General features: G+C 35.3%; 6 protein-coding genes across 10 annotated transcripts; 4 read left to right on the top strand and 2 right to left on the bottom strand.

Moving 5' to 3' along the window:
• The first annotated feature begins 50 nt into the window (after positions 1-50).
• Positions 51-1,898, top strand: LOC103864143 (eukaryotic translation initiation factor 3 subunit J). 3 transcript variants are annotated; one of them, XM_009141903.3, is made up of 7 exons: positions 51-231; positions 406-477; positions 566-690; positions 770-894; positions 966-1,113; positions 1,202-1,361; positions 1,554-1,898. In XM_009141903.3, exons 2-7 carry the CDS (start codon positions 465-467, stop codon positions 1,640-1,642), a joined length of 660 nt encoding a protein of 219 aa, XP_009140151.1. In that variant the 5' UTR covers positions 51-231; positions 406-464; the 3' UTR covers positions 1,643-1,898. The 3 variants fall into 3 exon arrangements, with proteins under 3 accessions (XP_009140151.1, XP_018514198.1, XP_009140152.1); XM_018658682.2 differs by having other exon boundaries at positions 75-231; positions 425-477; XM_009141904.3 differs by having other exon boundaries at positions 75-231; positions 378-477.
• Positions 1,899-2,266: 368 nt separating this feature from the next.
• On the bottom strand, positions 2,267-5,770 carry LOC103864142 (peptidyl-prolyl cis-trans isomerase FKBP43). The gene is made up of 12 exons (XM_009141902.3): positions 4,946-5,770; positions 4,800-4,876; positions 4,475-4,719; positions 4,269-4,393; positions 3,755-4,040; positions 3,518-3,676; positions 3,327-3,425; positions 3,075-3,201; positions 2,907-2,994; positions 2,786-2,827; positions 2,640-2,688; positions 2,267-2,535 (listed from the first exon to the last, which is right to left on the bottom strand). The coding sequence occupies exons 1-12, from the start codon at positions 4,956-4,958 to the stop codon at positions 2,451-2,453; spliced, it is 1,395 nt and encodes a 464-aa protein (XP_009140150.1). The 5' UTR covers positions 4,959-5,770; the 3' UTR covers positions 2,267-2,450.
• Positions 5,771-6,025: 255 nt separating this feature from the next.
• On the top strand, positions 6,026-6,704 carry LOC103864141. The gene is made up of 2 exons (XM_009141901.3): positions 6,026-6,280; positions 6,375-6,704. The coding sequence occupies exons 1-2, from the start codon at positions 6,182-6,184 to the stop codon at positions 6,459-6,461; spliced, it is 186 nt and encodes a 61-aa protein (XP_009140149.1). The 5' UTR covers positions 6,026-6,181; the 3' UTR covers positions 6,462-6,704.
• Positions 6,705-9,026: 2,322 nt separating this feature from the next.
• Positions 9,027-13,839, top strand: LOC103864140 (dynamin-related protein 1A). The gene is made up of 16 exons (XM_009141900.3): positions 9,027-9,336; positions 9,632-9,695; positions 9,780-9,887; positions 9,970-10,071; positions 10,165-10,215; positions 10,910-10,971; positions 11,125-11,215; positions 11,308-11,372; positions 11,527-11,721; positions 12,031-12,150; positions 12,230-12,300; positions 12,439-12,664; positions 12,759-12,809; positions 12,898-13,126; positions 13,224-13,363; positions 13,451-13,839. Exons 1-16 carry the CDS (start codon positions 9,208-9,210, stop codon positions 13,577-13,579), a joined length of 1,833 nt encoding a protein of 610 aa, XP_009140148.3. The 5' UTR covers positions 9,027-9,207; the 3' UTR covers positions 13,580-13,839.
• Positions 13,840-15,714: 1,875 nt separating this feature from the next.
• On the top strand, positions 15,715-18,136 carry LOC103864139. Of its 3 annotated transcripts, none has more exons than XM_009141898.3 (2): positions 15,715-16,575; positions 17,755-18,136. In XM_009141898.3, the coding sequence occupies exons 1-2, from the start codon at positions 16,553-16,555 to the stop codon at positions 17,972-17,974; spliced, it is 243 nt and encodes an 80-aa protein (XP_009140146.1). In that variant the 5' UTR covers positions 15,715-16,552; the 3' UTR covers positions 17,975-18,136. The 3 variants fall into 3 exon arrangements, with proteins under 3 accessions (XP_009140146.1, XP_018513951.1, XP_018513950.1); XM_018658435.2 differs by having other exon boundaries at positions 15,716-16,581; positions 17,756-18,136; XM_018658434.2 differs by having other exon boundaries at positions 15,719-16,577; positions 17,752-18,136.
• Positions 18,137-18,452: 316 nt separating this feature from the next.
• On the bottom strand, positions 18,453-20,004 carry LOC103864138 (B2 protein). The gene has a single exon (XM_009141897.3). The coding sequence runs from the start codon at positions 19,821-19,823 to the stop codon at positions 18,795-18,797; it is 1,029 nt and encodes a 342-aa protein (XP_009140145.1). The 5' UTR covers positions 19,824-20,004; the 3' UTR covers positions 18,453-18,794.
• Between the last annotated feature and the right edge of the window lie 1,486 nt (positions 20,005-21,490).

Raw genomic sequence — 21,490 nt, 5'->3', positions numbered from 1 at the left:
TCTTATTTCACTCCAGCGAAAAAATTTTTATTAATAAAATAAGAGATGGAATATTAATGTTTTTGAACGTTTAGGTTCTCGAAAAACAAGTTGTAGAAAGTGAGAGAGAGAAAACCCTAAAGGCACAAAATAGATTTTGGCTGTCGTTTCGTCCCTCCCTCTTCCGTTGAACGAACATCGGCGTTTTCACCGACGAATCCAACTTTCTTTCCATTTCTCTCTACGATTCAGGTTATTTCTCTTCCGCCTCCTTCCTTCCTTCATCCATCGTCTTCTCTTGGAACTAGTATCCTTCGAATTCTTCACGATTTCTACAACTTAATCAGTATTATTGTTCAATTGATTCATCTGATAAAATCTTGATTCTGTTGGCATAGAGATGATTATAACTTTCTGCTTATGCGGGTCTTTCACTTGGATTCAGAAATAGCACTTTTGTTTCTTCTAGATAATTAGCAACAAAGATGGATGATTGGGGTAAGACTTATACTACATTATACATTGTTTTTATTACTTCTGTTCTGTAAGAAAGAAAGACTTGTCCACACTTGTTTCTGGTTTTCAGAGGCTGAAGACTTTCAACCAACTCCTGCTAAAGTTGAACTGAAAAGTAACTGGGATGATGAGGATGTTGATGAGAATGACATCAAGGACTCTTGGGAGGAGGAGGATGATGATGAGCCTACTCCGGTATACTTTTTTTTTCTTTTCAATTATTGGCATAGTTTTGAAAAATTACATCTAAACAATTTTTTGTTTGTTTCTGTAGGCAGCTGTGGTAAAGCCTGCTCCAAAGAAAGCGGCAAAAGTTGTTGAAAAGAAGGCTAAATCTGTTGAAGAACCATCAAAGGAAGAGCCTTTTGATCCTATTGCTGACAAACTTCGCATGCAGAGGTATTGGTCACCACTTGTTCTGTTGGTTCTACAGTACCCATAAGAAACATTTTGTCTCTCTTATTTTTTAGGCTAGTGGAGGAAGCTGATTACCAGGCAACTGCTGAACTCTTTGGAGCAAAGACTGAAGCAAAAAGCGTTGATATTTTCATTCCCAAGTCTGAAAGCGATTTCTTGGAATATGCTGAGATGATATCTCGTAAGCTTGTACCTTATGAGGTAATCCCATATTCTCTTTCTTGTCTCAGCTTTTTGATTAATTAATTACCTACTGCTTTGCATTGAATCCATGTTCTCTGTTTTGCAGAAAAGCTTTCACTATATTGGGCTGCTCAAAGCAGTGATGAGACTTTCTGTGGCCAATATGAAAGCAGCTGATGTTAAAGACGTTGCTTCCTCCATTTCGGCAATAGGAAACGAAAAACTCAAGGCAGAGAAAGATGCTGCTGCCGGCAAAAAGAAGTCAGGTATTCACTCATTCACTCTCTTCTTTTTTTTTACTTGTTTCCTTGGATTTCCCTTTTTTTTTCTAGTGGTTTCTCATTGATCTGTTTCTTAAGCTAAGCATGTCTCTGTTTCTTAAATGATCAGTTTTATAATGGTCTTAAATGATCAGTTTTATAATGGTGTTTTTTTGAACTGTGGTTCTTACTTCTTAGGTAAGAAGAAACAACTGCATGTGGATAAGCCTGATGATGATCTTGTTTCGGGTCCTTATGGCGCCATGGACGACGATGATTTCATGTAAAAGAAAATGGCTTGGGGATTGCACTTACTACCTATGTAGGATATTGCAACTAAGAAGAGGTTTAAATCATTTTACGTTTTTTTTTAATTATCTATTGAAGCAACACAAATTAGTAAAACAGAGTTTCCTTTTTCTCAGTGTTTCATTTTCCCTAGCCTTCATTTAAAAAATTATGTAGTAAGATTTTTTTCTTTTTTTTTTTGCAAACACATTTTTTACTTTATGAATATTACAAGGTATGGTATTGTAATTGTCACTTGCAAGTTTAAAGGACCGTAGCAATAATATAAGGTCTAAGGCAAGCTTCTTAGCTCGTCTTTGGTATGGCCGTATCAGTCTTAATTGGAATCGTTTGGTAACCGGGAGAATTGACCAGTTCAGCTTCCGTTGAGTTGGGATTGAGATGATGAAAACGGCCTCCTGTTGAAAGGTTGTTAAACTTTGTTTACAACCAAAACAAAGAAGGATACAAGTTTTTTCAAGTTCTTTCGATCGATCGACCTATAAACTTTTGGAAACAAGATAACAAGCTTGATTCAAAAGGCCAAGGACAGTTAATTAATTTTATTATAGATCATGTCTTTTTTTTTGTTCAACTTATAGATCACGTCTTCTTTCTCTAAATTCGAACTGAAACAATCTTGGTGATCATAGAATGAAAATGTTTATCTTTTTTCCTGGATTTAGATTCTTTTGAGAAAAATGATAGAAGTGACAAGCCAATTGGAGGCAATAGAAAACGAATAGATGACTCAGGGCAGAAGGTTAAAGCTTGTTTGTTTCAAAAGGTCAAAAAGAGCCAATGGCATCATCTCACTTTTACTGCCTCTACTTCATAGACAAGCCACGAGTTCTTAGGCACATTTTCCTTCTTCAATCCTTCCTCTGAGTATCTGTTTATATCACATCCAGAAGCAAGAGAAGCAAAACAGGTTATTTATAGTAAATATTATGCTGAAAATCAATCATCAAAAGACATAATAATCAACTGACATACCCAAGAGATGGTGGAATTACGAGTCTTCTCTTATCACCAACTCGCATCCCTGAGAATTAGAGATGCAGCCGTATTGTTTTTTTTTTTAAATATCAACATCTTTTTTGAAAATTTTAATTGAAATTATTAAAGCTACTATACAATACCTTCAACACCATTGCTGAGACCTTTTATGACCTTTTCTCCACCTGCAAACAAAAACGAAGCATATTGTGTATTTTAGGATGGTTGAAACAACAATGACAATATATCTAAAATATATTTTACCTAAGCGAAATTTTAATGGAGATCCTTCCAAGTTTGATTCAAACACTTTCCCAGTGTCCTTCAACTTCGCAGTATAGAGTATGCTGACCTGAAACAGCAAAACCAGACTTGAGACATCAACCAGATTGCATAGATTTAGAAGTATAAAGATGAAAGAAAAAAACACACCTTTTTCCCTTGAACAGCTACTTTACCATCTGACTTCCCTTTTTCAATCTCTTCAACTGTCACCTCATTTGGAGAAAGCTCTGATTCTGGTAGTTTCTTAGTACTACTAGCTTCTTTCTCCATGTTCCTATTCATTATGGAAATTAAATCTTATTGGACAAATCTATTAAACAAAGAGACAACTCTTTAGCAGGAGCTTGTCTAAGGATCATCATATATTCAACTGAAATTTCTACATAAGATATGACTCACTTTTCGGTAGCTTGTTTCTTTCTGCCTGTAGTCTCCTCTTTCCTCTCTTTTTTCCTCTTTTTCTTTGATAGTGTTACATCAGCTGATGATTCAATTGCTCTGTCATGTGAGAGACAATGGTAATGTTGATTGAACCATGAACAACAACAAAGTAGACATAATCAATTCAGTTTGTATTGTACACCACTTACTTGTCAGTCTCTGGCTTCTGACTTCCAGGCATATCTTCGTCTGTGTTAATAACAACTGGTTCCTTGTTTCTTTTCTTCTTCTTCTTCTCCTTCTTCGAAAGCAATTCAGAGCTGTTCTTAACGGGAGAAGGTTCAACGTCACCAGATGGTTTCTCCTCCCTGACATATATTAACACAGATTAGTGATACTAATAAATAACACTAACACCCGTCTGTAGTGAGTGAAGGCTTTCTTACTTTTTATTATCCACAGCCTTGTGTGTATGAGTTGTTGCTTCTGATGTCTTCTCACCATTTTCCGAAGTCGCACTTCTTGCCTTTGACCTCGTGACCCTTGAAGGCAAAGGAGCCTCTGACGAAAGGACCTTCGGGGTCTTGTGGTCATTAAGTATCTCTACGGAGTCCTCACTGGCAGCTCTGGCAGATGTTTCATCAGAATCTGAATCAGAGACCTGAAACTTCTTCCTTAGTCTTTTATTTCCCTTCTTTGCCTTTGTTTTAGCTACCCTCTCCTTAACAGTCACTGAATAAAGGAGACAACGATTAATCAAAGTATTATATGTAACTTTCAGCATGAAAAGACGCTATTACAGAGAATCAACCTTAACTAAATTTGCAATAAACTTACAAAGACAAATGATTACTAGAGGCTAAGAAAAAAAGGCACAATAACTAGTCTCTGAAGATTTACAGCTAACAGTTCCAAGTTTTAAATCCACAGAGAACATATAAGAAGAAAAGAAAAACATACAGTCATCATCGTCAGTAGAAGATGGATGATCAGCATCATCATTAATGAAACTATCGCTGTAGTCATAATCATCACTGCTCCCTTTCTCCACGTCTGTGTCAACAATGTCTTCTCCAAACGACTCCCTTCGTTTTGAAATTCAAAGTCAAAGGGATACAAATTACGAACAAAATTACAATTAATAACTCGCATATATTAAAGGATACGATTCGTCGTCATTTAGGCTCAAACCGCCGGTGCTACTCCTTCCAAGGAAGTAGCCAGTGAGGTGAACACTCCTAGGACCGATGACAGAGAAGATAACATCCTCAGCTTCTTGAAACTCGATGTTGAGCTGGCAAGAATCAACCTTTTCGGGAGACAGGACACATAGGAAAAGTGGACTTTTGTTCCCAACGTTACACTGAAGAATGCTTCTGTTTGTTCCCGAGCTACTAAGCCCCAATGTCGCCTGGAAGATTTAACGAAACAGATTAAATAAAAGGGGACCTAATTGCAGAATCTGAGAGTTTAGGGGTAGAAAGGGAAGACCTGGGAAAGGTGAAGTCTTTTGGCATCGTTAGTAGCCGCCTTGAGAGTGAAAGGCTTTCCTGGCTTCACTTCAACTCCTGCAAACACACACACGAATCATCGGTTATTTGTTGATAGATATGTTTTGAGAAATAAATAAAACCAACCCCAGAAAGCCATTGAATTTGATGAAAGAGAATCGTAAAGGGCAACACTTTGTGTTCTTCTTCTCCGTTCTGTGGCGAGGTTTTATGGTGGCCAGGGTTTTACTTATTGCCGCCCTAATTTATTTGGGTTTTTAACCTTTTATTATTACAAAAGAAAACGCTTTCGAGTGTGTTCCGAAAATCGGTTTAAGAAGTGCCTAAATGGCAAATTAGTAATAGCCACAATAATTTTCTTATAAAATCTGATTTATGCTATTTAAGAGATATAAAAACTAAATTAATTTAAATCAATCTAAATCAGTATTAAATCTCGTAAATCAAATAATAATATTAATTCAAATCTATAAATTTATCTAATTCATCAAAATAATTTTATAATTAAATATATTATAAAATTTATTTAACACTAACAAAATCTATTTTAAGTGATTTGTGGTGGAACTGTAGTCTATTAGTTAAAGTTTAAAGATTTTATATCCAAGTCTGGGGTTCGAGCTCCATACTATCCAATTTATTGCTGATTATAGAAAATTCAGGTTTCAAATTCCAGAGAAGAGCGGTTTATTAATGCAGACTACAAAAAAAAAATTATAAAGGAGCTTTAATATGATACAAGTAAATCTAGTCATGAATGAATCTTCGTAGGATGGTCCAGATAATGCAGTTAGACATAAATTTTTATAAAGTAAATAGTATTGTTGATTATTTATATAATATTTTTCATAAATATAATGTCATAAATAAATCAGTCTTAAAAAAGTGATTTTTGAAAGAAGAAAAAAAAAATTTAGGCTTCGAATGGTGACTGCGGTTTAAGCAGTGCGGGACAAGCGGTTCAATTGCGGTATGGTTTTAACAGTTATAAAAATATATAAATATATAATATATGTAAAGATTTTTGTTACTGTTAACTGCAGGGCGGAGCGGGACGATAATCACCATTCGAAGCTTCAGTTCCATGAATTTTGACTAATTTAATGAGTCAAAAGAAAACATCTCATCCATTAAAAAAAGAGCACCGAATCAAAAGAATCAAATGCGCCGTTTCGATACACCACATTCCAACGTCATTACTCTTCTTTTCATAATGTTTTTTTCGCTAATATATAAAGGAAAATAAGCATTTTACTATTCTATTTTCTTCCTGGTCCAGAAAACAAAAAGGCCCAAAGACAAGACGCAGAGTTGGTGGTGGTCGAGATCCGGCGTGACGGGTCTCCTCCTCCTCCAGTAACGATGATGATGAAGATTCCGAGCGGTGTTGTCGCTTCAGTCATTGCCTTCTCCACCGCTGCTCTCTCTTCCTCCTCCGCTATTCCTCCGGTCTCCCCAAAGGTTTCCTCTTTTTAGCATTTTGCGATTACAGATCTGCTCTTGTCTAATCGTAGGCTCAGGGTCTCTTATGAATTGAATTGAAATGAATGAGCAGGGTTGGGAATCGAGGAAGACGGAGAAACTGGAGCCGAGGTTTGATGGGTTGAGGTTCATAGAGACGCTGGTCACAGCACACAGATAGATTCATTATGACTTTGGCCCGGGTGATGCAAAAGCTTTGACACAAAGCGTGAGTGCTCTCACTTCGGGTCTTCTTATCTTTGTCTTGTTGTCTTCTATTTACCAAAACAGTCTTTCTTTTACTATTTACATTGTGTACTGAGACTTGTTATCATTCTTTGTTGCGCCATTTGCTTTAAGGGTTACGACTAAATTGAGAGCAATCGACTGCCGTTCAGTTGTGTTGTTTCATATTTTTTATTTATTGCCGGTTGCATTTAGATGTATATGAGCCAAACATGTACGGGAATGGCATTAGTATGGTGTTTCAAAAATGGCAGTCAAATCTGGTTTAGTTTGATTGTATTATAAATACTAGTTGAAGACTTGAAGCAATTAAGAGTGTGAAGGAGTATAGTTGAGTTTGACATTCACATGATGAAAGAAAAAGAGTCGAGAGTAATTAGTTTCTCTCCGCTCCATGTAGCTGTCCCAAATACCTAGCAACTGTTGTGTAATAAAAGCATCAAGAACACAAAGAAGAAAACAAGAATTATCTGTCATGAGAAATAAGAATACGAGAGCAAATGCCAATGCAAACAAGAAAGATGCAAACAAATTTATACATCAAGTTTATGACGTACAAATAAGTACTTAAAACCTTGGAAAGTTTAAATACAACACATGTTTATTGGTCAAAATTATACATCAACTGTCACACCAACTAGCAGATCAATTAATTTTGCTAATGTAAATAACATAGCATATAATTTTTGTTTATGTGAATGTCATGTATACAACAACATAGCTTAAATAAAATTAAAATAAAATAAAACTTAAAACAAAACATAATAGTTTATAATATTATTATTTTAATAAAATTAACAAAAACTCTATGTTCGAAAACGCCACGGTGAATATGACCAAATCGGTGAAGTAAAGCATTGACCGCATAATTTCCACGTTGACTGTGTAAAGTTTTTTCTTTTTTGTCTGTAAAGTTGAAACGTACTTGATAATTTTTTATCCATTATTGACATGTTTTGTATAATTATTCATTACCAAATAATAACAATTAATTATTAAGTCCAAAACCATTGTTTGGAGGTTTTTTGGTATCAAACAAACCCTAATTTAAATGTTCGACAAATCAAAAAGAGACTATTTAAAATTATCTTTAAGAAGTTATATAATTATGTCTAATAACTTGTGTCATTATGTTTAAAATTAGCTAAACATATTATAAATATATTATATTATATTTAAAATTAGGCTCCGCGTATTCTTCGAGTACTCTCCGATTTTTTGGTAACTCGCTAGGCACAGTTTTATCGCCGACTAGCGCTTAGCGCGATTCCGAACAGGACCAAAAACTAATCAAGATGAACAATTTTTTTTATCTTATATAATAAATTTTATTTTCTCTCAAAGAGAGTTATATTTTCGTTGTAATAGTTTAATCACAGTGCTTACTCTCATGTTTCTTTTAGCTAATCTTGTTTACATTATTTGCATTTAAAGAACTAGATTAACATAGAGCAACACAAGAATAATCACTATGATTGAAGCATTGCAATGAGGATATAATTTTTATTATTTTATTGTAAGGGAAAAATATAATTTATTATGTAAAATAAAATATAATCCTTATTAATTAGTTTTTGAATGATTTTATTAAAATAAATAGAATCAATTAAACGATTGCAGTTTTTAAAAAAAATATAAAATAAATATTATGTAGAAAAATAATGTTGTTATACATGTGACATATACATCAGTGAATTAGCTGATGTATTATCTACATCACTAAAATTAGTTGATGTGATAACTGATGTAACGTCTGACGTATAATTTTACCAAATATGAAATAAAGTGGGTGTTTTTATTTTAAATATTTAGAAGGTATTATATTTAATGTATAAGCTAAACATGTAACATTAATTTATGCATAATTTGGCTGTTTTCTTTCGTACATAAAAAGTTAAATGAAATTTTCATTGCAAAGAAAAAAAATTTAAAAATAATATTCTTCCTCAATAAAAATTATATATACTAAGCCATTAATTGCTAATTGTACCAATTTCTAATTTTGGCTATAATTCTCCATCCAATATAATATATTTATTATTAAACAAACTTTTTTTATTTTTACACTAACTAATTACCCTAAAGTATGAAAAATATTATATAAGCGTTTTATCGACGATAATTTTCTATATCTTATGAAAATTCAGTTCTGATTATATCACCATAAACTTATCATATGAGATTTATGTCGTTCTATATTTTTTCTTCGTTAACTTTAGGAATTTTGAAATTTGCATAATTATTTTTGAAACTCGAAATCTAAATTTTTGACATAAAAGTATTAATAAATATTTATAAAGTTAATGGATGAAATGGGTTTTTACATTCATTTTTTGGGTTAAATATAATTTTATATTTATTGATGGACAATCAAGCAGTTTGTCGTCTTTAAAGAGCTGAAGTAAACGCCACGCCGTTTCAATTACACTATGCGCAAAGTCCAAACCAAAGCCTTTGGTAAAAGAAAATAAAAGAAAAAAACCCCTTCCTTGGCTACTGTATAAACGCGTTAGGCTTAATTTTTCTCCCTTAGACCCAAACACTCCCAATTGCTTTTTCCTCGACTCAAATTCAAAATCACTTCTCTCTCTCTCTCTTGGTTCCGTCAGATCTACTCCCCTGTGCAGATATCAGATCTTGCCGATCTGCTTTAATTTGATATAAAGAGGGAAAGGAGGAAGATGGAGAATCTGATATCTCTGGTAAACAAGATACAGAGAGCTTGCACGGCTCTCGGAGACCATGGAGACTCTAGCGCCCTCCCTACTCTCTGGGATTCCTTGCCTGCCATCGCCGTCGTTGGTGGTCAGGTTTAATTCTCGATCCTGCTTTCAAGATCCATCTCACAATTTGAGACATTCCTGAGATGCATATTGTCTAGATTTGAGATTCTCGTGCCCCAAACTTGTTTTATTTTGTCACCCTGATCGTAGAGAACTAGAGTTTAATTGAATTGCATGCACTATATGTGCTAACTGTCACCATTGGTATTGTGGACTTGAGTTTGACTTGGATACTGTTGTTATTGTTGGTGATTGCATTGATTTGGTTTTAGAAATTGTATATATACAATCACCCCCTTAACTTTATTTACTATTTTGACAGAGCTCTGGGAAGTCTTCAGTCCTGGAGAGCATCGTCGGAAAGGACTTTTTACCCCGTGGATCTGGTAAATTAATCACACTTCTTCCCTAGTTTTTAAACTTGAAACCGCTTGTTCCCTCGTCTAATCATTAGCCGAAACTGTGTGTAGGTATCGTTACACGAAGGCCCCTTGTCTTACAGTTGCAAAAGATTGATGATGGAGCCCGGGAGTATGCTGAGTTCCTTCACCTCCCCAGGAAAAGGTTCACCGATTTTGGTGGGTTCGGTTCTCTCATTTGTAGTTTGATTTCACATGTTTCGGTTATTTTTTTTCTAACCTTAATTAATCACCTATGTAGCTGCTGTGAGGAAGGAGATCCAAGATGAGACCGACAGGGAGACTGGACGCAGCAAGGCCATTTCTAGTGTTCCCATTCACCTTAGCATTTACTCTCCCAATGGTTAGGATTCATATTTCTAATTTTTTATTTGCCTTTTTCTTTTCCTTGGGAATGCCATTTGCTAACTTTTTATCCTCTTTGCTATGTGTGCAGTTGTCAACTTGACATTGATTGATCTTCCAGGTCTTACAAAAGTTGCTGTTGGTAAGTCACATTTACAGGAACCGTAGAACAAGGAGTTTATGTCTATTTCTCTAGCGATCTTGGTTTAAAAAAGCGCTCGCTTTTGGCGCCATGGCGCTACGCGAGGTCTGGCGATGTCTTCATCGCCTCAGCACCTCAAGGCGTGGCGACTTACACAAAGCGAGCGCTTTCTACGCTTTCTTACTAAACCTAAGGCTCCTAAAGCAACGCCTTAATTGATTTTAAGTCAAACCGAATTGGTTTGCCAAATTTAAACTGCTAAACCGAGTTAGATTTGTAACACATCTTTGGCGTCACATAAAAGCCTTTTTAAAACCCTAAGTTAGTCTTATATACCGTAACCTAAGTTTAAAATTAGGGTTCCATGTGCTATTGTTCTTCTATCTATTTCACGGCTTTTGATGTTTGACGTTTCTCCTGATCTTTTTGTGCACTAGTAAGTACTCTGTTTTGCACTTTGGTTCTAAACTTGTATTCTATCTATACCTATATTTTTGCACTATAGTTTTTGCCTTCACACACAAAGCGCTCGCTTTGTGTCGCCATGGCGCAAGGCGAGAGGCGAGACACTCATCGCCTCACCTCGCCATGCGCCATTTTGAACCAAGCTAGCGATGGAGAATGACACAATAGATATTATTCTTTACCGTATATAGTTTAGCATGACACGATGAACTTCTTTTGGTTGATGCAGAGGGACAATCTGAAAATATAGTCAAGGACATTGAAAACATGGTCCGGTCCTACATTGAAAAGGTAATAAGAAATCCTTAGTCGCAGACCCTTTAATGTTTTATTGACAGATTATTGCTAGTTTAAATGCATAACTTTTTCCCTTTTTTCTGCTATTTTTGTGGAGCAAACTAGTTGACATGATTCTGTTTCATGTTTAATCAAATTTCCTTACAGCCCAACTGCATTATTTTGGCAATTTCACCTGCAAACCAAGATCTTGCTACTTCAGACGCAATTAAAATTTCACGTGAAGTTGATCCATCTGGTAACTGTTTTGCAAACCATTCATTTGCCACCAAAGATACCAGACGTGTTATGCTGTCACCTTGTGTCTTATACTCGTTGTAATCTTTACAGGGGAGAGAACATTTGGTGTCTTGACAAAGATTGATCTTATGGACAAGGGGACCGATGCAGTGGAAGTAAGTTGACTTATCAAATAACAAAAGCTGTTGTATAAACTTTTTATATGATGTTCGAGCTACAGCAAATTTTTGTAGTAACATAATACATATGTTTTCTCATTAACGGCTATTGTGTTCACTGATACTTAACTAATGATGTTTTTTTGCTCAGATTCTGGAAGGGAAATCTTTTAAACTCAAATATCCATGGGTTGGAGTTGTCAACCGCTCCCAAGCAGATATTAACAAGAATGTCGACATGATTGCGGCTCGGAGAAGAGAGAGGGAGTACTTTTCCAATACTACAGAGTATAGGCACCTTGCACATAAAATGGGTTCTGAGCATTTAGCAAAGATGCTCTCCAAGGTTTGTGCTTTCACGAGGATTGATTTAAGCTTTTCTTCACTAGTTTTTCTTTTTGGAAATTAGAATAATAAACGCATTCTGAAATTTGTTAGGACTTAGGACTGGTAAATTGGAGTTTCTTTAGACTAATAAGGATCCAAGGTAACTGTTTTCAGAAAGATTGGTGCTTAGGAAGCGAACACAACCATAAAATTATAAGTATCACAAGAACCTACTAGGAAGCTAGGAATTTTGTGGCAATATGCAACCATCAGCTGTTGCGGTTAAAACAGAGTCTAACTGCAACACGTTTTGTTGTTGTTTGAACAGCATCTAGAACATGTGATCAAGTCGAGAATTCCAGGAATCCAGTCGCTTATTAACAAAACAGTGCTAGAGCTGGAATCTGAACTTAGTCGCCTTGGAAAGCCTATTGCAGCTGATGCTGGGGTATGATTTTGTATTCTTTTTTTTTGTTTAATTTGTATTCCCTCTTAAATATCAAGATTTAATTACTGTTCTGGTGCAGGGGAAGTTGTATTCAATAATGGAGATATGTCGGCTCTTCGATCAAATATTCAAGGAGCATCTCGATGGAGTGTATGTTTTGGCCATTTTGCTGCTACTACTATTTATAAAATTAAACCATGAGTGGTTATAGTGTCTGAGTTGATATGACTCTTAGCCAAATTTAAATCTATATTTATAATTTTGTGCCAATGGGTAACGATGACACAGGCGTGCTGGTGGTGAAAAGGTGTACAACGTGTTTGATAACCAGCTTCCGGCGGCTCTGAAGAGACTTCAGTTTGACAAGCAGCTAGCAATGGACAACATCCGCAAGCTGGTCACTGAGGCTGACGGTTACCAGCCTCACTTGATTGCCCCTGAGCAAGGTTACCGTCGTCTCATCGAGTCTTCTATTGTGTCTATCCGAGGCCCTGCGGAAGCATCTGTAGACACTGTACCAACTCTAACTTTCATCTCTGAAACAAAAAAGAAGCATTAAGTGTCTTTCCTGTAATTTTTTAATTTTTTTTGTTGTTTAATACTACTAGGTTCATGCGATATTGAAGGATCTGGTTCACAAGTCTGTGAATGAGACGGTGGTACGTTCTCATCTTCTTTTAGATATATATATTAAGGCTTTTTATACTTTGGTCCAGTGTTATAGAGAAGTTGAATATCTATGTGCAGGAATTAAAGCAATACCCAGCTCTGAGAGTGGAGGTGACAAACGCGGCCATAGAGTCGTTGGACAAAATGCGGGAGGGAAGTAAGAAAGCAACATTGCAGCTGGTAGACATGGAGTGCAGTTATCTCACTGTAGATTTCTTCAGGAAGCTTCCCCAGGATGCTGAGAAGGGTGGTAATCCTACGCACTCCATTTTCGACCGCTACAACGACTCCTATCTCAGACGAATCGGTATAGTCAAAAGCTTATATTCTGATGCGGTATCTATATATATATATATATTTTTTTTTTTTTTCTACCTCACACAACCTTTTACATGTGTCAACAGGATCCAATGTTCTGTCTTACGTGAACATGGTCTGTGCTGGACTGCGGAATTCAATCCCCAAGTCCATCGTCTACTGCCAAGTCCGAGAAGCCAAGCGCAGCCTCCTCGACCATTTCTTTGCCGAGCTCGGTACCATGGACGTAAGTTCTTTCCTGCCTTTTGTCTTGAGTGTAACTAACATCCGGCTAAACAAAAACTAAACTGCCGGTGAATTCCATCTTCAACAGATGAAGAGGCTCTCGTCACTTTTGAACGAAGATCCAGCGATCATGGAGAGACGCAGCGCCATATCTAAGAGGCTGGAGTTGTACCGAGCTGCTCAATCGGAGATTGACGCAGTCGCTTGGTCCAAGTGAAACCGGCATCACTTGCCCACTACTGTTTTGCTTGGTAATGATCGGTGTGGTCTAGACCGGGAAGAGACATTTAGGTTGTGTAATTTTTATAAGATGGTCTTCCCTGCAAGAATGCCTTGTCATTTTATTACTACACCACAATGTTTCGTCTGCTGCCTTTTTCTCTTTGTTCGTAATCTTATGTTTACCCAATGTACGTGAGCTCTCGTCACATCCTTAGACATTTGCTTTATGTAGATCTTTATTTTTTTGGTGTGATATTTCTTTTGTCATCTTTAAATTGATGTTATACAGATGATCATTTCATCCTAAAAACGATGGAATGATCAACAAAATTAAATAACCCAAAAAATATTAGGAGATTAATCTGGAAGACCCTGAAGTCAAAAGCTGGACAACCCCGAAAGCTTTAAAATCAGAGCCAAACTATGAATTTTGGAAAAAAAACAACTGAACGAATGCTCAAATCCATCATGATGAATTATCAAATCCACCATAAAAACAAGAAAGCCACATTCATGATGAACAACCAAGGAAGTTGGAAGCTTAAACAGAAAGGAGAACAGCAAAACTCTATCCTTGAAAAAAAAAACTTTAACTCTATTACCTATCGAAGAAGTGGGATATAATACAATTAGCGGTTCTTTTCTGTGCTGGCCTCTTTCTATCGTATTCCGGCCTCAGGGTCGAACATGCATTCGGATCAAAAAGAAAAACTTGTAGAAATAGAAAGATTAATCCATATAGTTTTCAAGATATTAATCTAACCTAGATTTCAACCAATTACTATCTATAAAAGAGATTCATAAACCTTGTGAGATAACTATAATAGAAAAAGAATTAAAAATATAGGTATTTCTTGGTAATTGTGTCAATTGATTACATAATTGGATATTTTTCTTTTTTCATCGCGTGAGCATGAACACAACACACCGGACAAAAAATATTGTTCTATTTCTGATGTATATTTGGAATAAAAAAAGCAAAAGTACAGTGTGGAGAGAGAGAGAGAAGGAGAGGGAGAGGGAGAGAGAGAGATGAATCTATACTATATGATAGTATAGATTTAAAACCGCGTTAATAGAATATCTTATAAAATATAAATTTGTTTTGGAAATTTCAAAACATTTTATGTGAAGAAGAAAATATATATTTTTAATATTAAAATATAAAGTTTAATAAGTGTTGTAGCAGAAATTGAAATCAATTAAAAATAGAAGGAGAAAACATATTTGTAAGAAGAAGAAAAATCAAAGAAAAAAAAAGTGTTCAAGTTAATGTGGTAAGAGATAATATGGCAAATTATTACACAAATATCATAGCTTAAGAGTCGTTATGTGTAGAAAATTAATTTTGGTGTTTCTTATGTTTATGTGTTCAATTTTCCCTAGTAATAATATCAACTATAATTCACTTTCCATTTAAAATTAGATAACCAGAACTAGAGCTGTTTGTACACCATTATGTTGTATTCCTATTCTTAGGAACAGTAAAACATTATTTTAAGGGTTTTTAGTAATTAAACCCCTCAACTAAAGATGAATCGTAAAAAAAAACCTCAACTAAAAATCCTGTGAAATAAACCCTCAACTTTAGTTCCGTTAACATATGTTACCCTCCGTCTAAAAATCCATGACGCAGGGTGACATATGTTAACGGTTTATAAGTTGAGGGTTTATTTCACTGGATTTTTAGTTGAAGTTTTTTTTACGATTCATCTTTAGTTGAGGGGTTTTATCACTAAAAGTCATTAAATGTTATTAAATTATTTATTATCATTTATACATTGTTTTAAGATTTATAAGCCTTTAAAACTAATTTATAAATTTTAATACATTAATATATTTGTATATTAATTTATACATCTTAAATTAATAATTTTAACACTACTTACAACTTATTATAACTTTGAAATATTAAATTATTTGATATTTGGCAATAGTGATATAAAAGAATTTGTGTGTTTATATCGTCATTGTCAAATATGAAATAATTTATAGTTTCTAAGTTATATTAAGTTTTAAGCAGTGTCGAGATAATTCATCCATGAAGTCAATCTTTCTATTTAGAGTATGACGCACTTTTTCCTATTTTCATGATTTCTGTCATCTGGCTCATACTCCCCCCCTCCAAAATAATGCATGATTATTTTTATTCTCATTGATTTCTGAATAACTACATTATATTTTTATTTTCTTGATCAATAATATATTTGAAACATAAAGTAATACAATAAATTAACAATAAATCAAGAACAATATAGGAAAGTATGAGCCTGATGACGAAAATCATGAAAATAAGAAAAAATACGTCATACTCCAAATAGAAAGATTCACTTCATGAATGAATTATCCTCAGCACTATTTAAGACTTAATATAACTTAGAAACTTTCAATTATTTGATATTTGAAAATGACGATATAAACACACAATTTTTTTTATATCACTATTGTCAAATATCAAATAATTTAATATTTTAAAGTTATAATAAGTTGTAAAGTTATAATAAGTTGTAAATCGTTTTAACATCGTATATAATAATATTTTTGGATAATTCAACAATTTTGAATATTTTCAGATGTTTGGATATGAAAATATATATCCAAATGGATCCAAATTAAAACTGAAAATTTTCGTTTTTGATAAATATTCTAACCAATTAGAAAATACTCAACCGGTACCAAAAGTACGTTGAACCGAATATTTGATAGCAAAAAAAAAGAAGTGAATTCAGACCGGTGGCCATCCGTTATTATCTTAACGGACTCTCTGAACTCAGCTCAGGGAGAGAGATGGCGAGTTCTATTTTTTCAGTCTCTCAAGCGCCATGTTTCATCGCTAACAATGGTAGTCAAAAATCATACACGTGGCTTTATCAATCATCGCTGAGCTCGAACAGTATCATAGTTTCTTCAAAGCTTCATCATCCTCCTCGTCCACTATCTTCTTCCACGGCCTCCGTCGTAGAAACTGATGACGACGACGACGGACAGAATGTCAGTAGAGCTGTAAAATGGGTGGGCTATCCAATGAGCGTCCATGTCCAAATATATTTGGGCTTCCGTTAGCTATACTCATATTTCAAGATGAGTTTTAAATGATCAAAATTGAGAAACTAATTAATTTACGGATGTTTGTAGATTTGGTTAATATGGACATGGACGGCCCAACTAAAAAACATTTATAGGGTTTCCAAAATTTGGGAGAAAATTGGAAAATTTCATTTCATCGTGAAAAAGAGTTTATGCGATTCATTTGGCGATTTTGGTGATTGAAACTGAGTTCCATTGGAGAAATTGAGTTTTTCCGCCAAAACCGAAAAATCAACTTCTTCCACCAAAACCGGAAAATCAAGTTTTTCCACCAAAACCGGAAAATTAAGTTTTTCCACCAAAATCGCAAAGTCGAATTTTCCCGCCAAAACCGCAAAATCGAATTTTTCCGCCAAAATCACAAAATCGAATTTTCCCGCCAAAACGCAAAATTGAGTTTTTCTGCCAAAATCGCAAAATCGAGTTTTCCTGCCAAAACCGCAAAATCGAGTTTTCCCGCCAAGACTGTAAAATCGAGTTTTCCCACCAAAACCGCAAAATCGAGTTTTCCCGCCAAAATCGCAAAATCGAGTTTTCCCGCCAAAACCGTAAAATCGAGTTTTCCCGCCAAAACTGAAAAATCGTGTTCTACCAAAACCGAAAAATCGAGTTTTCCTGCCAAAACCGTAAAAATGAGTTTTCTCACCAAATCCGTAAAATCGAGTTTTCTCGTCAAAACCGTAAAATCGAGTTTTCTTGCAAAAACCGAAAAAATCGAGTTTTTTTCTTGCAAGATTAAAAAATCGAGTTTGTCCGTCAAAACAGCAAAATCGAGTTTTCTGTAGGTTTATTATAGATTAAAAATTAATTTTTTTCTTATATGGTCCATTATGGATTTCAGGGTAATCCATGTAAATATGGGTGTTAGTGGGTCTAGTCCTTAATAAACATGGTTCTTAATGGACATAGTCATTCTTTGTCCGCAAACAATAAATAAATAAATAGATATGAGTTAATTAACGTGGACTAACCCAGTTTACAGCTATAAATGTCAGGTGCCTTTTCCCTCTCTTGATCGATTACAATGGAAGTCTGTAGCTACAGACAATAAACTAACTTTAGGAATATGAATGTGTTGAACAGTGGTTGCAGAGGGTGCGGGAAGGAGGTGAAAGAGAATGGTTGCAACGGCGACGGGCGGATTCAAGGAGGCATTGCTACTGTCCCTGGCTTCGGTTGGTGGCCCATTAAGGCTTACCGGCCTTGTCCGGGGTTTGTGGAGGCCGGAGGTAGATACCGCCGCATAGGGGAGAGCATGGACGAGGTTGCCTTTGGTCGTGGTGACTCTAAATCCACCACTTGATTTGTACTTAAGGTAGTATGATTCAATAAATATATGCACGTTCGTACAATATAATCGGAAAGATAAAAGAGTGGCGAGTAACTGAACCAATCTCTTACCGTCACTAAGATTTATTGCATTTGAGCATATCCAGATTTATAAAAGAATTGGTATCCCCTACAATGTTTTGCCCAAAGAAGTTTAAATATGTTGGGAAAAACTCTCGTGATTAAGATGGGAAGTACACAACTAATCTTTAGTCTTTGATATTAGAAAGAAAAAAAATTGTATTTGAAACTTGGAATTCTTTTTTTCTTGATGATTACAAGTGAACCAAGCATCCATATTTACACTACTGAAAGAATAAGTACTAACCTAATTCTAATACTTATTCACAATTCTTCATTTTTATTTACTATATATTTTTCTTCTCCGGTTTCTTGGATTGAAGTTTGATTATGCATTGAATAATCTTGAGTGAGAAGAGAAGAGCAAGAGATGGTAGTAAGATTCATAAATGGATCGACTTCATCCTCATTTTTACAATAGTTTTGGGTGTACAAACTGATTTACTTTACACGAACAAGTGAAAGATGATTGTCTGGTTTATCCTTCTACCCACACATCTCCTTATCTAATTTCTCACATATATCTGAGAAAATAGTAATTTAGAAACATACTAAAAAGAAACCGAAAACAGTATAAAAACTACCACCATTTTATCTTCTGGAGACAATTATTAATACTCTTTATACTAGTAAACGGGTAGTATATCTCTCTTTCTGTAAATATAATAATAATGCAGAGCATCAACACCTGTCTTCAAGGTTGTTTTGTTAACTCAAGGGTTCTGCTCAGCAAAAACGTCCAAAAGAGAAAGCACCTCAGGGACGCTGAGTTCGAGGCGGAACTTAGGACCGTCGTAGTGATGCAGAATGGGCCTGAAAGAGTCTTCCTCCAGCGGCAAACACACCTTCCTCGTCACAGCCCTCACCTGAGCAGGGAACCGAGACTCTCCCGGACACTTCTTGTCTTCAAAAGCGTTCAGCTCAATGTTCGTTCCCCCGAAGCTCGCCGCCTCGTAGATACCGTGAAGCTGGTGAGTGGAGTAGTTGTAGAGGAAGAGAGGAAGCCCCGGAGTGATGGCTCTGACGGAGTCCCTGTACCTGGGAGGCAAACCGAAAACCTGGCGCTTGAGATTCTCCTCCATGGTGTCGTTGTTGCAGACGAAGACGTAACCGCCGATGGTCTCGTTCCTGGGGAGAGCCTCCGCGGGAGGAAGAGTCTTGAACCTCTTGTCCAGACCACCGTTGTTGTTGTCGTCTTCTTTCTTGTTGTTCTTCTTATGATGATTCTGGTTCTTCCTATTCTTCTTGGGGATCTGATGATGATGATCTTCATTGATGACCCCTTTGCTCTTCAAGTTGAAGCCATAGCTGCTCTTGGGCGCGGGGGATGGAGAAGAGTAGATGCCCTTGTTGAACCCGCCGTTGACGCTGTCGGAGTTGAATTGCCACGTGTCGTTGAAAGGGCTGGTGGTGAGTTTGTCGGTGTGGTTGAAATTGACGTTGGTGGTGGATGTGGATTTTGAGCCGACCGGTCCGAAACCGTTGGGGCTGGAGTGCTTCCAGTTGTTCCACGTGGAAGAAGACTTGTTGTTGATGTCGGAGGAAGCCTTGTTGTTGTTGTTGTTGTGATACTCGACATGGTTTTTGTCGGAGGCGGCGATGTCGAAGTTTCTACGGCCGTCGGTGCGTTTGGTGCTCCAGATGGAGTCGTTTAACGACAGATTCGCCAGGTTGTGAGGCGTCTGGACTCTTAACTGGTCGCTGAACTGCCAAAACGATTGCTGATTATTGTTATTATCCATCTCTCTCTCTCTGGTTTTGGTTTACTGCAATTAATCTGGTAGATATCGAAATTAGAGATGCGATTTGAGGGAGGGGTGAATGAAATTGTGAGATCTGGGAGGGTTGTTGTTAAGTAGAAGAGTTTGGTGAGAAGATTTGTATGTAGAAAAGTTGTAAGGTTTTCATTGGAGCAGTTGTGTCATCTTATTTATTATTATAAACACACATAACACATCCAGTCGAAATTTCTACGAAAGTGACAAACCTATTTTTTATTATCATTTCTTTTTTTATATATATATTCTCCTCCCAAGGTTGCGTGTGAATACGAAAAAGGGGTTTAGATAAAGAAAAAAAAAAGCTAAATCAATCGAATAAATCCAAAAATATAAACTAAATCACCAGATTTATTAGTCGTATTTAACTATTTATGTTTGTCTAATGTATTTATGTTTATGTTTTTTTGTTAACTTGAGTGAGGGGTTGGAGAGGCGGCAGGTAGCAGAGACGCGGTCTAGTCTCTAGAAGAAGCTAGACGTGGCTCATTACGAGATGTGAGAGAGAGTAAGAAAGTCAAATAGATATTTATTTTTCTTTTAATTAATTTGTAAACTTTCTATAAATTGAGTTGATATGTCTTACAGGCTAAGGCTTTGTGCTTTGTGGACCAGACCAAATCTTTTTTTTTTTTGAAAAAGTCCGACAAAAACGCGTTGACGAGAAGGGAAGAGAGTGGTCGCGTCATTCAAGCAAAGCAAAATCTGCGGCGGTAACACGTATTAGATACCCAGAAGCTTCTATTGAGATACTAGATCTTTTCTCCGCGCTATGCGCGGATTATGTATTTTGAATTTATGTTTAAGGTATACATTTAAGAATATGTCTTTTTGTAAACTTATAAAAATATTTTTTTAAGTATGTGAAACTGCATAGAACTGAAAGATTATGTATTGTGTCTTTGAACCAACTTTAATTTTTGGAAAACAATATTCTAAAAATCGGATCGAAACAAAATAATTTTTCTAAAATAACCTTTATAAAATCTACTTAGACATTCAGAAAAATAGTTTATTAAAAGGTTCTTAGCTGCTGCATGCCGATTATTTGAACGCTAAAAGATGTTTATTAACGTTGTTTTGTACCTGATATCCTAAACTTTATGACATTGTCTTAGACCAAAATCTGTGTAACCAGAGGCATATGCACTTGACGATGAATGAAGTCACATACCCAGATGATTTTTAATTTTGTATAGATAATTACCTAAAGTCTTGGTTGTTTTTAAGAAATGTGCTTATGATTCATTTTTGGTACATTACTTGCTTAGATGATCTAATTAAAAGTGATATATATATATATATATATGTATATATTTATATTAGATATTTTCATTTTTTCTAAAAATTAGTTTGTGTATAAAATATACAAAAAATATTTACCGATAAGTTTGGATCAAAACCGTTTAGTCATTCTCACTTAGAATAAAATTTTAAATTTAATATAAATATACCTAAATTCATTAATTATTGTATATGCTGCTTTTTGGGCTTATAATAAAATATATTTGAATTACACAAGTAATAACTAATATTTCATTTGTATTTCCAATAAATTTATATATATATATATATTACAATGATTAAAATTAGATATTTAAATGATGTGACATACATGCAAATAATAATAT

Source organism: Brassica rapa, chromosome A04 (assembly GCF_000309985.2).
Source record: "Brassica rapa cultivar Chiifu-401-42 chromosome A04, CAAS_Brap_v3.01, whole genome shotgun sequence".
NCBI classification, from domain to species: Eukaryota; Viridiplantae; Streptophyta; class Magnoliopsida; order Brassicales; family Brassicaceae; genus Brassica; species Brassica rapa.
Note: the sequence above shows the minus strand (reverse complement) of the source record. Positions and strands in the feature narration are given on the sequence as shown.

Coding starts and splice junctions, on each gene's coding strand:
- LOC103864143 (XM_009141903.3), top strand. Junction 691..769: donor ATGATGATGAGCCTACTCCG/GTATACTTTTTT, acceptor TTGTTTCTGTAG/GCAGCTGTGGTAAAGCCTGC. Junction 1,362..1,553: donor TGCCGGCAAAAAGAAGTCAG/GTATTCACTCAT, acceptor CTTACTTCTTAG/GTAAGAAGAAACAACTGCAT.
- LOC103864138 (XM_009141897.3), bottom strand. CDS start 19,823: ATGGATAATAACAATAATCAGCAATCGTTTTGGCAGTTCAGCGACCAG.
- LOC103864140 (XM_009141900.3), top strand. CDS start 9,208: ATGGAGAATCTGATATCTCTGGTAAACAAGATACAGAGAGCTTGCACG. Junction 12,665..12,758: donor CGGAAGCATCTGTAGACACT/GTACCAACTCTA, acceptor TAATACTACTAG/GTTCATGCGATATTGAAGGA. Junction 13,364..13,450: donor CCGAGCTCGGTACCATGGAC/GTAAGTTCTTTC, acceptor CATCTTCAACAG/ATGAAGAGGCTCTCGTCACT.
- LOC103864142 (XM_009141902.3), bottom strand. Junction 4,394..4,474: donor AGCCTAAATGACGACGAATC/GTATCCTTTAAT, acceptor TTCAAAACGAAG/GGAGTCGTTTGGAGAAGACA. Junction 2,828..2,906: donor TCCATTAAAATTTCGCTTAG/GTAAAATATATT, acceptor TTTTGTTTGCAG/GTGGAGAAAAGGTCATAAAA.
- LOC103864139 (XM_018658435.2), top strand. CDS start 16,372: ATGGCGAGTTCTATTTTTTCAGTCTCTCAAGCGCCATGTTTCATCGCT. Junction 16,582..17,755: donor ACGACGGACAGAATGTCAGT/AGAGCTGTAAAA, acceptor GTGTTGAACAGT/GGTTGCAGAGGGTGCGGGAA.
- LOC103864141 (XM_009141901.3), top strand. CDS start 6,182: ATGATGATGAAGATTCCGAGCGGTGTTGTCGCTTCAGTCATTGCCTTC. Junction 6,281..6,374: donor TTCCTCCGGTCTCCCCAAAG/GTTTCCTCTTTT, acceptor ATGAATGAGCAG/GGTTGGGAATCGAGGAAGAC.